This window comes from Vombatus ursinus, unplaced genomic scaffold (assembly GCF_900497805.2).
Source record: "Vombatus ursinus unplaced genomic scaffold, bare-nosed wombat genome assembly UNPS02009205.1, whole genome shotgun sequence".
Taxonomy (NCBI): Eukaryota; Metazoa; Chordata; class Mammalia; order Diprotodontia; family Vombatidae; genus Vombatus; species Vombatus ursinus.
In genome coordinates this window covers 16,578,602-16,591,599 of record NW_020948983.1, presented here as the reverse complement: position 1 = coordinate 16,591,599, position 12,998 = coordinate 16,578,602, and the positions used below count along the sequence as shown (strand labels likewise).

General features: G+C 34.7%; 1 protein-coding gene across 1 annotated transcript in view; it reads right to left on the bottom strand.

Annotated features, from left to right (window-relative positions):
• Nucleotides 1-12,998, bottom strand: part of LOC114035635 (cilia- and flagella-associated protein 43-like) — a 156,102-nt gene that overhangs the window by 1,858 nt on the left and 141,246 nt on the right. The window contains exons 34-36 of the mRNA XM_027851936.1: nucleotides 9,982-10,141; nucleotides 3,421-3,585; nucleotides 1,149-1,229 (exon numbers count right to left, since the gene is read on the bottom strand). Coding sequence (XP_027707737.1) covers nucleotides 1,149-1,229; nucleotides 3,421-3,585; nucleotides 9,982-10,141 — 406 coding nt within the window. The remainder of the gene's footprint in view (nucleotides 1-1,148; nucleotides 1,230-3,420; nucleotides 3,586-9,981; nucleotides 10,142-12,998) is intronic.

The following is a 12,998-nucleotide window of genomic DNA, read 5'->3' as shown; positions in this document are numbered from 1 at the left end:
CCCACTGCCTCCTAAGGTGTCCCCTAAGGTTCTGGCCTGGATCCTCTTATCTTCTCTTTCTACATTTCTCTTTTGGTCTTCCTATGTGCTCCCATGGATTCAAACTTCTCTATTTTTGTGGAACATGCTGCCGTTCTCCCTGTCATTCAGATTAATCTCCTCTTGAGGGGTCCTGTTTTCAGTCCTGTATTCTCCAGTACAAGAGGGGTCAAAATAATCTTCCTTAGGCAAAGGCCTAATGATGTCATTCCCATACTTAAGAACCATCAGGACTTCCTTATTGCTTCTAGGATAAAATATGAACTCCTCAGTTTGGCATTTATGGAACTCTACAATCTGGCGCTCACGTATCTCTCCAACCCTACTTCAAATTAATTCCTTTCACACACACTCTGCATTCTAGCCGAATTGGACTATTTGACAAAATTGATATTCCATCTCTTGCTTCTATCAATTTGTGTAAGTTATCTTCCATGCCTAGAATGTACTCTTTTTTTTTTAAATCTCCTCTATGAATCCTTCTATTCAAGGCTCCATTTAATTGTTTTTTCTTCCATGAAGCCTTACTCTCTTTGTAGTTGTTGGCACTCTCTCTTCAAATTACCTTGTTATTTTCTGTATATATTTTATATTGCCTACTCCTACCTTATTCCCAGTGGAGTAAGTATAAAATCTCCTTGAAGGATATTTGGGTTTTTCCCCCCATTCTTGTCTCCCTAGTACCTAAGACAGAACTTTATGCACAAAATATTTAATAAATATTTGCTGACATGAATTGAAATTTCAGCTAATTAAAACCATTAATTTTACCCTGAAACATTTTAGAACTTATGATATTAGATGGATTTGGGATAGAAGTTATGAACCTGTGGTTTCATTGACATAGGGAACTCCCTTATAAAGAAACTCCTGCTACTGATGCCAGCTGGCATTTCCCTGCCGCTTACAATCTTAGAGAGTTGTACTGTGGAATAGTAGACGGAGAGCCGGACTCAGAGTCAAGACCTGGTCGGGGACATGTCCTACCTCTGACACATATTATGTTACCCTGGGCAAGTTAAAGTCCTTAGCAACGTAGGCAGTTCTCTAAGAGGAATAAGGCAATGCTCTGAAACTATAACATAATGACTAATAAGGTTGATTCTTACCTTATCTATAATAGCCATATTCTGCTCCATCATAGCAATTTGGTAGCCAATCAGGAGCTCATAGTTTGGTTCTTTTAGGAACTAGTGGGAAGAAAGATGAGATTAATATACATGAAAGCCTCACATTATTTTGTTTTTTTGACTCGTAAAAAAATCACTAGTGTTTCACTTATTTTACTTATATATATCATTGCTAAATCACCAATTTAACTAGTTAATAGTCTGTTATTTATGTAATTAGTATATTATAAATTTTTATCATTCAGTCTTTTCCTATGCCTTACTCTCTTCCTAAACCTATTCTTTGTCCTCATTATGATCTCTAATTCCTTCATGGGTCAGTACTTTTCCGAGTCATCACCCCTGCTCTATTTTCAATTTATTCTCTTTCCAATACACACCCTTTAGTTAATCAGCTTAACCCTTCTCTATCTTCTGCTCTCAAATTTTTATCTCCCTTGTCCTATTGCTGCTCACACTTTGCCAAACCCTAATCTTGTATTACTCCCAACATTGTCCTTTTTACTCCTAATCAATCACATGTTGCTGAATAGAGCTGGAGAAAGTCACACATCTGAACTGAACCAAGTCCGATACAAATTTGTGTTATCTAATTTCAGCTTGGTCTCATTGCATCAAGGAAGCCCTTCTACTTCTCCTTAATTGATTCTCTACCCAGTTCCCCAAAATGACTGTACCTTCTCTTCCCTCTGCAATATTCTATTAGAATATTCTATTCTATTGCAATATTCTCATCTGAGAGCCTTAACTCATAATCTACTGAGAAAATAGAGGCCATTTATTTCTCCCTTTTTTTTTTTGCTTTGCATTTTATAAGCTCTTACATTATCCTCATTCTCTCCTCCTTTATTCCGGTGTCTAGTGATGAGATGTCACTTCTCTTTGCCAAGGACAATGCTTATATTTGTTTCCTTGATCCCATCCTTTCCTTTCTTCTCCCTCACATTGCCCCTACAATCATCCTTCTTCCTTTCCCCGTTTTTACTGGTTCATTTTCTGCTACCTAAAAACATGCCCAAGGCTTTCTCATGCTTAAAAAAGATTTATTAGCACCCTCTCTAGTTATTATTCCTTGTCTCTCCTTTTCTGAACCAAACTCCTAGAAGAAGCTATCAACAGTGGATACCTCCACTTCCTTTCCTTCATTTCTCAACCACTTGCACTATCAATATAACTTCTGATTTTATCACTTAACTGAGACTTTTGGCTCCAAAGTTACCACTGGACTCTTAATTAACAAATCTGATGACTTTTTTTGGAATCCGCATCCTTCGTAACCTTTGTACGGTCTTTGGCAGTGTTGACTACCTTTTCCTCCCAGATATGATCTCCTTTCTGAGATTTTGTTGACACTGTTATCTCCTGGATTTCCTCCTGTTTACTTTATTGGCTTATAATCCATGATGTCTGTGCCTCAAGTCTTTCCCACTTCTGTTTTCTATCTTCCACAGAGCTGCCAGAGTAATTTTCCTAAAGTTCAGGTCTGACCATGTCATATCTCTTCTCAATAAACTCCAATGTCTCCCTATTACCTTTAGGATAAATTATAAATTCTCTATGGCATTTAAATTATTTCACAACCAACCTACCTCTATGTACTTTTCTAACTTCCTTATGCATTACTCTTCTTTACATTCCTTCTGGCACATTCAACTTAACCTCTTTCTTGTTCCTCATATATAGTACTATATTTCCTCTCTCTAAGTCATTGCACTGGCTTGTCCTACCATGGTTAGAATGCACTTCCTCCTCACTTCAGCCTCTTAGAATCCTTAGTTTCCCTCATGATCCTGCTCAAGTGTCCTCTCCTATATGAGATCTTTCTGATCTCCCTAGCTATTGGTGCCATCAAATTGTATCTATTTGGCACATATTTTGTATAGCAGGATATGTATTTATATCCTGATTCTCCTGAATGTGAGTTCTTTGCAGGCAGAGATTGTTTGACTTCCCTCTTTGTATCTTTGGGGCCTACCTGTGCTTGGCACATAGTAGACACTTAATGCTTATTGATATGTGTCATTGTCGTTTGAATCTAAAGATAATTTGCCATGACATATTTCTACCTACTTTAGGTGTTAAGATGTGTATGTAGTGATTATGGTTTACATTTAATTGTTCATATTATCATCTGTATCCTGTAGTCCAGGGATTTGTAGAATGAAATTATATAATCAGAAGATTTTTTTGTAAAATGCTACTGGATCCACGTGGATGGTGAAAAATACCATATGTGCAAAAGAGTAATTACCTTTTGACGATCTCTTGAAAGAAACAGCATCTGAATATCCCAAGCCTTTTGGTTTAAATCTTCCATTTCCATCTCCATTTTCTTATGTTCCCATTCAATCTGAAATATTCCTTTGTGGAAATCCTTACTTTCTACCATTCTGGTAACTTTCTTTTGACCTTGGGACTTGTAAAAAACAACAACAACCAAAAAAATATTCCAATATTTAGCTTACATATTTCTGCAGATCATAGAAATGTTGTGGAACTTTAAAAATGTAACTTTTTGCAAAAAAGACCTCACCAATATTACAATGCAGTAATCATTACAAAAACAGATCCCCTCAGAAAGAGTATTGCAGTACATTTGTACTATTGCTTTCAGTCATACAGTAGACCCCTGTTGGGTTTGGAATAGAAAAAATGAAATACAAAATACGAAAATTTTCCCTGAGAGTTCACATTATTCACAGTATCTTAGTTTCTCTAATCAGGATCATACATCGAAAACTATTCCTTTCTAGGCCAACTTAGGATATCATCTCACCCTTTCTTATACCCCAACCTGAGAAAAAAAGATAGAGGAAAAGGAATGGCAAACAGAAGGTAAGGTAGAGGGAGGGCAAGTAGGACCAGGGACGGAATTCTTGAATAGCTTTCATAAGAAGTAGTGAAGACCTTCCAGACAGAAATGGAACACTTTTTTGATGGTTCTACCAACTCCACCTCCAGCCATCAATACTAGTCCTATAATTGTTGTCATATATTTAGAAAAAAATTCTCATATAAAATTAAACTCAGTTTTCCTGAAAGTACATGAAACCTTGCCTCTAGTTGAGTGACAGAAAGAATAATTTGAGGAAAGAAAGCTTGCATCTTAATGACTTGGAATAGTCCTCGCTTTCCTGAAAGCATAAGGGCATACCATATCTTCTTATCATCCCAAATAAACTGACCCAGAGGGGCACATATATAAAACAACTTGAGGGAAGGTAGAGTAAAAGAATTGAAGAGGAAGCCAGGCTTCTCACATATGCCACAAAAAGACACCCCCCCCAAAAAAAACCTAGCAGAAATTCTATGGAGGAGAAAAACATGACTTTAAAAAACAACCAACATTTTAAAATGAGTAGGTCAAAGAATGCTGATTTAATTAATAATATACTAGAACAGGTGAATAAGCTAAAGTATCAGAAGCAATGAAAAAGAGATCATGTAAGATATCCTGAGAGCAGTCCTCCATTTAGCAAATGTCATATTCAAAGAAATGAAAGAATCAGTATTATTTTTAAAATGTAAGCTCAAATAAAAGATGTTATAGGAAGTAAAAAAAAATACACATGGAATTCAAGCAAGATTAAAAGATGCTAAGAATGTGACCAAAAAAAATACGATAGAAAATCTGAGGAAGTCCACAGAAGCAATGAACAGATTTCCTACAGCAGAAAACTAAATTATACCCAAAGCAGAATAACTTTTAAAAATCACCAAATTGTCTAAGTTATTGGAAAACCACAGAATCAAAGACCTAGAAGACAGATGGCAAGTCTTTGGATTAGTTACATCTAAGAGAAATAGAAAAACAAAAGAAGATGGACAGAATAATTTATGAAATCATTAAAGAAAAAAATTCTAGAATTAAGAAAACAGGCAGCAAAATATAAACAGTAGCCACAGGATGCTGAAAAGGAAGGACTCAGGATTCAACTCTCCTAGACACTTTATGATTATCTAACATTATAATGTGGGGAAAAATAATACAAATTGCTAGAAGTAGTTTAAAAATCACTTAACAAGGAACAACAGTTAGGATCATATAAAAAGACTTTTCAAGGAGTACTGAAGAAATTGGAATATAGAATTTACAAAGAAGCATAGCTCATGGATCCAGAATGATGTACTCAGCAAAATTAGGCTTGATTTATCATGGCAGGAGAGAAGATACTTGAGAAACAAACAGACTTTGCAGATTTACAGAGAGACATACCTACTTCAAGGAAGTCTTCATAGAACAAAAAAGCATCCCAGCCAAAAAGAGAAGTATTTAAAATAATCGATGTCAAATAGTTGTTTAAAAGCATGAGAATTCTCAGAGCATTTTTCATTTTTTGGATGGGGAGCTAAATCACTAAAAGTTTTTTAAAAGGAGAAGAAAGAACATAATTCCAAACCAAAGCTCCTATTCTTTGATAAAGGGAGTGGCTCAATGGATAGAATACAGGGAGTGAAGCCAAGAAGACCCATCTTCCTGAGTTCATATTTGGCCTCAGACACTTACTAGTTGTGTGACCCTGGGCAAGTCACTTATTTTAAACCTGTTTGCTTCAGTTTCCTCATTTGTAAAATGAGCGGGAGAAGGAAATGGCAAACCACTCCAGTATCTTTGCCAAGAAAACCCCAAATGGGGTCACAAAAGAGTTGGACACGACTGAAAAGACTGAACAACAACATAATTAATAATGTGAGAAGAAATTTATTTAGAGTGGCTTTATTAAGTTGGGGTTAATAATAATTACCATAAGAAAATGCATTTTTATCTTCCAAAAGAATGACTGAAGAACAAACCTAACAATTACAATTCTAAATGCAAATGAATTGAACCTACCAACAAAATGCAAAAGTCACTAAATAAAAAACAAACTCTTAAGAGTAAACATTAAAAAAGGAAAATTGAGAAAAATTAAATTAAAATTAAGAAATACAAATATGGTCAAAATGAAAGTGTGTTCTAAAATTACCATGCTATTGCCAAACTACAGAATGCAGGAGAGATATTAATGATATGGGCCAAAATTTAATTCAACCAGAAAGTGTTAAAGATGATTAACACAGATATTTTATTACTAAATTGGTCTATGCCAAATAAGAATGTATCAACCTTAAGTATACATACAATACTTCTATAGCAAAATTTGTAAAAGAAAACCATAGTCATGGAAGAAAAATTGACTTTAAGAAATTGAGAATAACTTTAGCATCCTATTTTCACTCTATAATATATGTAACAAAATTACGCAATTAAAGTATTAAACAAGGTAGATGTAACAGATTTGCAGAAGGAATTTAATGGGAAAGGAAAGACTATGCCTTTTTGTTCCCTAAGTACTTATGTTACACAAAAATTCAAGAAAACATGGATAAACATAGAAAGGCAGAAATTCTGTTCACTAAATATGCAAATCATATTGCAACTAAGAGTTGGAACTGGACCTGTGATTTCATTGATATAGGGAGCTTCTCAGAGCTTCTGAGGAAACGCTATACAGGTCAGCACCCTCTGCAACTTATAGTCATAGAAAATTGCCTAGGACTCTTAAGACATTAATTTGCTCAAGGTCTTACAGTCAGTATGTGTCAGAGGGAAAATTTGAAATACAGGTCTTCTTAGCTCCAAGGCTAGCTCTCTAATTACTATCCCACACTGTGGATCAAGTAATGATTTGATGAAAGGGAGGTATAAGGGAACTGAAAAGTGACTATGGTTGTGAATGACAGCGGATAAAAAGAGAAAATTACAAAAAATACACAAAAATAATGATAATAGATGATGTTATGTTTCAAAGCCTATGAGATTCATCCAAATGAGTATGCAGAGGGAAATTCATAGTACTTAAATAAGATGGAAAGAGAAAAAAAAAATGAATAACCTGAAGCTATATCAAAAGAATTTAGAACAGGAACAAATCAACAGAAAATACAAAAAAAGAACTAAGATCAGAGAAAAGACATTTTTGGGTAAATAAATTTAATTGTTAGGGACAAAAATAGAGTTTCAGGCTGGTGGAAAAGTGAAATCTTTTTCCTCTCTTGCGCATTTTTAGAGTACATCTCCTGGGTCACCAGTGGTCATCCACCTTCCCTATGCTAAATGCTCAGATTAAGAACAACCTTACCCAGATGCCTCATTGAGGCAAATGGGTAACCGTAAATACTTGAACGATATGTCAATAGAGCACAAGCTCTGAGAAGCTCTACTATTCTGGAAAGTGTTCAAATATTTTCCCCAGCAACTGATTCTGTCTTCTTTTGGGGGGACCAGCTTGGCTAAATATAAGGAAATTTATCATCAAAAGTTGACTAATATCTTAGTCATGGTAATCCATTAAAGAAAGAAAATTACAAAATAATTCTTAATGCTGTTCCTGCTTTGGACAGAGTGGTGGGGAGGAAAAAGATCATTAACTTAGCTACTGGTTCCCTAAATGTGAGATCTCTGACAAGTGATCAGCAAGTGAACAGTATGTTGAATTATGTCAATCAGAAGTCTCACTATAAATGAAATCAGAAGATAAGGAAATTGTAGCTAAGTAGAAGGGATAGATCACAAGTTATTCTTGAAGAGGAAAATAAAGAAGTTCACAGAGTTGGCTTAATTACGTGTCCAAAGAAACATTTCAGGGTATATTTGGTCATGTTGTATTAGAGTGCTCATGATGGAAATGACCAGTATGAAGTTAATTTTAGCCCATATGTCATTATGTTTCAGAAGATAAAGAAGGGGAGAAATTCAAAAAGAAATCCAAATTAAGAACTTCTAAATTGAATTAGCATATATTTGAATACTCTGACTTCAATTTTACATTAGAACATAGGGAAAGGATAGATGTCCTGGAGGCATCTCAAATTCAACATATCCAAAATAGAATTTTTATCTCCCCCTCAGCTTCTCTTCCAGCTTTCCTGTGACTGTTAAAGGCAAGTTGCCTAAATTTGCAACCATGAGGTCAACCTTTCCTGATTGTCCCCAACTCTTAGCTCTCTGTCTTCCAAACTACCTTGTATTTAAGTACTTAGTGGATTTTGCATTTATTAACTTTATATTTATGTTATATATATTTTTATGTAGATTTGTATCTTCCCCATTGGAATGTAAGCTCATTGTCAGTGGGGATTTTTTCATTCTATCTCCAGCTCCTAGCACAGTGCCTGGTATATAGTAGGTATTTAACAAACACTTGCTGATTACCTCTTAATTATTCACTGTCACTTATACCACATATCAAATCAGTTGCAAAACCCTGTAATTTCTATTTCCACAACATTTCTCATATATGCTTCCTTCTCTCCATTCACATAACCATCACTCTACGTCTGGCCTTCATCACCTCTCACTTAGATTATTGCAGTAGTCTCCTAAATTGCTCTCCCTGCCTTAAGTTTCTCCCCATTCTAATCCATGTCCCCATACAACTGCCAAAGTGGTTTTTCTCAAGTTCACTTGGGACTGTATCACTTCCTTACTCAAACTCCAGTAGCTTCCTATTGCCTCTATGGTCAAATAGATATAACGTGCATTTTGGCCCTACCCACAACAGTGTTGTCTGGAAAATATTGACAGACACGTTGTTACTTGAACATAGGGAAGTTCACTTACCATTCCCTAGACACTTGGGTTCTTGAACTTGAATGTGCTTTTAGAAGAGAAACCCTTAAAGTGGTCTGAGAGGGGAGCCAAATTGTAGTTGCTGGTGGCAGAGAAATAGCTATCACTTCAGGGTTATACTCAGATGAGCCTCCATCAACTCTTACAATGGCTTCTCCTCAGCCACTCAGGAAGTAGGTTCTCTTCAGTTGCCTGCATTCTGTCTTCTTCCTCTCCGAGAAGGCTGTTCAAACTCAAGGTCAGGGGCAAGAACCCCAGAATTTAGGGAATGCTGGATAAAGCACCTGTCAAAATGATTTCCCTAAAATATAGATATGACCATGTCACCTCCCTACTCAATAAACTCAAATGGCTCTCTGAGATAAAATATGCAAAATATTTTCTTTAAAACTCTTTGCAACCTAGCTTTTTACTTTTTACCTTTCCAGTCTTCCTACACATTACTCCCCTCCCCACATTCTACAGTCTAGCAAAAGAAAGGCAGGCTAATATGCTGTTGGTAGAGCTATGAATTGGTTTAACCATTCTAGAAAATAATTTGGAATTTTTTTTAAAAAGTAATTAAAATATCCATACCTTTTGACTCTGAGACCTCAAAGAGGTCAAAGATAGAAAGAAAGGTCCCATATACAATCAAATATAGTAGTCTGTTTTGTGCTAGCAAAGAATTGGAAACAAAAAAGATGCCCATCAATTGGCTAAACAAATTGTGGTAAATGAGAACACTGTTATTACTCTGTAGGAAATGAGTATGAAGAATTCAGAGAAACATGGGAATACCTATAAACTAATGTGGAGCCAATTAATTAGAACAGAAAAACTGTATACACTTAATGGAAAGAACACAGAAATGAAACTGAATGTTGTGTAATTATGATGACCAAGAATGAAAAGAATTGAAGAAAACATACCTCCTTTTTACAGAGCTAAAGAACACTGCATATACTTGTTAAATTTGGTTGATGTGTAGGTAGAAAACTGCTCTTATTTCCTTTTCCTTTTCTTATTCTTTGTTACAAAAGATCCTTCACCAGGTCAGGGGAAGGAAATAATATGAAAACAGGGATGATATACAAACAAGATTTCAATGAAGTTTTTTGAAAGTAGGAAAAATGGGTGGCTATTAAGCAAGGAAAATATACTTTATACTTATTTTGCATAGCAATTACTGTGTTTTTCTTTCTGAAAATTCATAATTACCCGGATTATGCTATTTATATCTTCAATTATAACCCTGTTAATGAGAATGGAGTCTCTGAAATTGAATAGAAATTGGAAATTTTCCAGTTCCACTTGTCCTTGTGTAAGCAAGAGTTGAACCGTCAAATCCAGCTGAAAATGCATTTTCTCTTCTTGTAATCTAAATTGAAAAACAGTGAGAAGCTATTACTCTGCTATTTTTGTGTTTCATATGTTAATTCAATATATTAAAAAAATCTAAAAAGCAAGTCACACTAAACCAGTTCACTAACAAAACTAGACACTGAAATATATATAGTAGCCATTTCCCCAGTGATTAGCTTTACATGGAAATAGCTATAATATTTCTTCCATTTATACCCAGGCTGATTAAAATATTGTATAGAGAAAAATAGGATCACAGAATTTTCTCTAGGATTAAAAAAACACTAATGATCCAACTGTATTATTACACAAAAATAAGGTAAATCTGAAGAAAGAATAGAGAAAATTCTATAAGGCATAAAGTATACTACTGAAAGATTGCTTCATTTATCTCTTTTTCCCACAATGTATATAATATTACTGATAATTACTAAATCTGGGTAATTTAATTGTTTTTCTTATAGTGAAGCATGAATGATTAATTTGGGGATCCCACATTAGTATGACAATTAGAATTATGTCTCCACAGAAAAAAGGAAGCAGAGCATTGAGGCAGTTATCATTAATAATTCAAATCCAAAAAATTTTATTTTAAAAAAGAATTTAGATTGACTTTAATTCTACTGGCAGTCTACATTGAATTAACCAGATAAGCATCTAACTTTCCACTTACTATAGTACTTTGTAAATGTATATTGTTCCTGTCTGTAAAATGGGAATAATATTTGCCCTACTTACTGCAGAGAATTGTTATGAGACAAATGTTTTATAAACTTTAAAGTGCTGTGTAAAATGTCATCTCACCCTTAAAAATCCCTCATAAGACTCTGTCATCTCAATATATCATTCTATATCTGTCCTTCTTTTCAAAGCTAGACTCCCTTAAGGAAAATCAGATTAGTCTCTCCCCCTCCCCAGAAAAAAAAACAGCTTTTAATTTTATTTATAAACTAAATGGTGTTTTTGTTTTCAGTTTCATTCATCTTTTCTTTGATTTCCAAAATTTCTGCTTTAGTGTTTAGTTGGATTTTTGAGGTGTTGCTTTTCTAGTTGTTTTAGTTGTATACCTAATTCATTGATCTATTATTTTTCTTTTTTGTTGATAACAGTATTCATTAAAATAAATTTATTCCTAGGACTACTTTGGCTATATCCCAAAAGTTTTGGTATGTTGTCTTATTGTTGTTATTTAATTTGACAAATTAGTTATTCTATGATTTTTACTTTGAACCACCAATTCTTAAGGATTAAATTATTTAGTAGTCTCCAATTATTTCATTCCTTTCTTTTTAAAAATTTTTTAAATTATTATTTTTTTGAATTTTCAGGCAGTTGGGGTTAAGTGACTTGCCCAGGGTCACACAGCTATAAGTGTCAAGTGTTTGGTCTGAGGCTGTATTTGAACTCGGGTCCTCCTGATTTCAGGGCCACTGCTCTATCCACTGCACCACCTAGCTGCCCCATTTCATTCCTTTCTTAAAAGGCTTTTTATTGAATATAATATAGTGAGCCCTTACCAGTCATCTTGACTTTTATCTTACCACTGGATTCTGAAGACTCTAGATGAGTGAGTCTGATGATTGAGCCTCTCTGTCTCACTTAAGTCCAATTCACGAGTAACTCAAGACATCACCCTTATGATTTCATTGGTTCTCTTCAAGAACAAAGGATGAACAACAACAATTGTGTTGTGTTCAGTGAAGGATGTGTTTAATATATACACTTTTCTACATTTGTTTGTGATGTTTTCAGGCCCTGATAATTGGTCAATTTTTATAAAGCTTCCTTGCACAGCTAAAATACATATACTCCTTTTTTTTTGGCTAGGCAATGGGGTTAAGTGACTTGCCCAGGGTCACACAGCTAATAAGTGTTATGTGTCTGAGACCGGATTTGAACTCAGGTCCTCCTGACTCCAGTGCCAGTGCTCTGTCCACTGTGCCACCTAGCTGCTCCTGTATATTCCTTTCTATTCCAACTCAGTAATTACCAGAGCTCTACCATATCCAACTTAAAAAAATTCTATTTAGGTTCTTCTTTCTAGTTTATCTTTTTATTAAATTTGCCCAAGTTTGAAAAAGATATGTTGAGGACTCCAACTATAATAGTCTTTACTCTCCATTTCTCTCTTTAAATTGATAATTATTCCTTTAAGTATTTAGATGCTATGTCATTCAGAGACTTTATATTGAGTACTGGTATTAATTTGCTGTCTATGGTACCTGCAAGTATAATATAGTTTTCCTGTTTATCTTCTCTAATCATTTCTATTTTACTGCTCTATTGGATGCAATCATGATTACTACCGCTGCCTTTTTTTTTTTAAAAAAGATCATTGGAAGCACAATAAATAGATTTTCCTCTGCCCCTTATTTCTATTTTGTGTATATCTTGTACACAGCATATTGCTGATTCTGTTTTCTAATCCATTCTATTTTCTTCTTTTTTATAATTGAGTTGGTTTATGATTATGACTGTTAATTGTATATTTTCCTCCATCTTATCCTCTTACACTTTTTTCTCCACTCCTCCCCTGCCACCACCCGTCTTTACAAAGGAGGCGGTAAGAGAAGAAGAATGTGTTCAACACTAGTAAAGGATCTGCTCCTTCTCTACTGCTTCTGTTCTTGTCCAGACCTTAATCACAGGTTTTTTACTCTTTCTTTTTAATTCCCCCTTCATGGTCTACTCTCCCTAATTGAATTTGCTTTGCTTATGATTAATCCTTCCTTCATTTCATCCACCCTTCCCTTCTTTCAGTTCCTGCCTGTTTTCTTGTCGAATTTAATATTTTTCTGCACTAAACTGTATGTTTAATTCATGTGATTTCTACTTCTGCCCCTTCCTCCCAGTTATATAGTCTTTGACTCGTG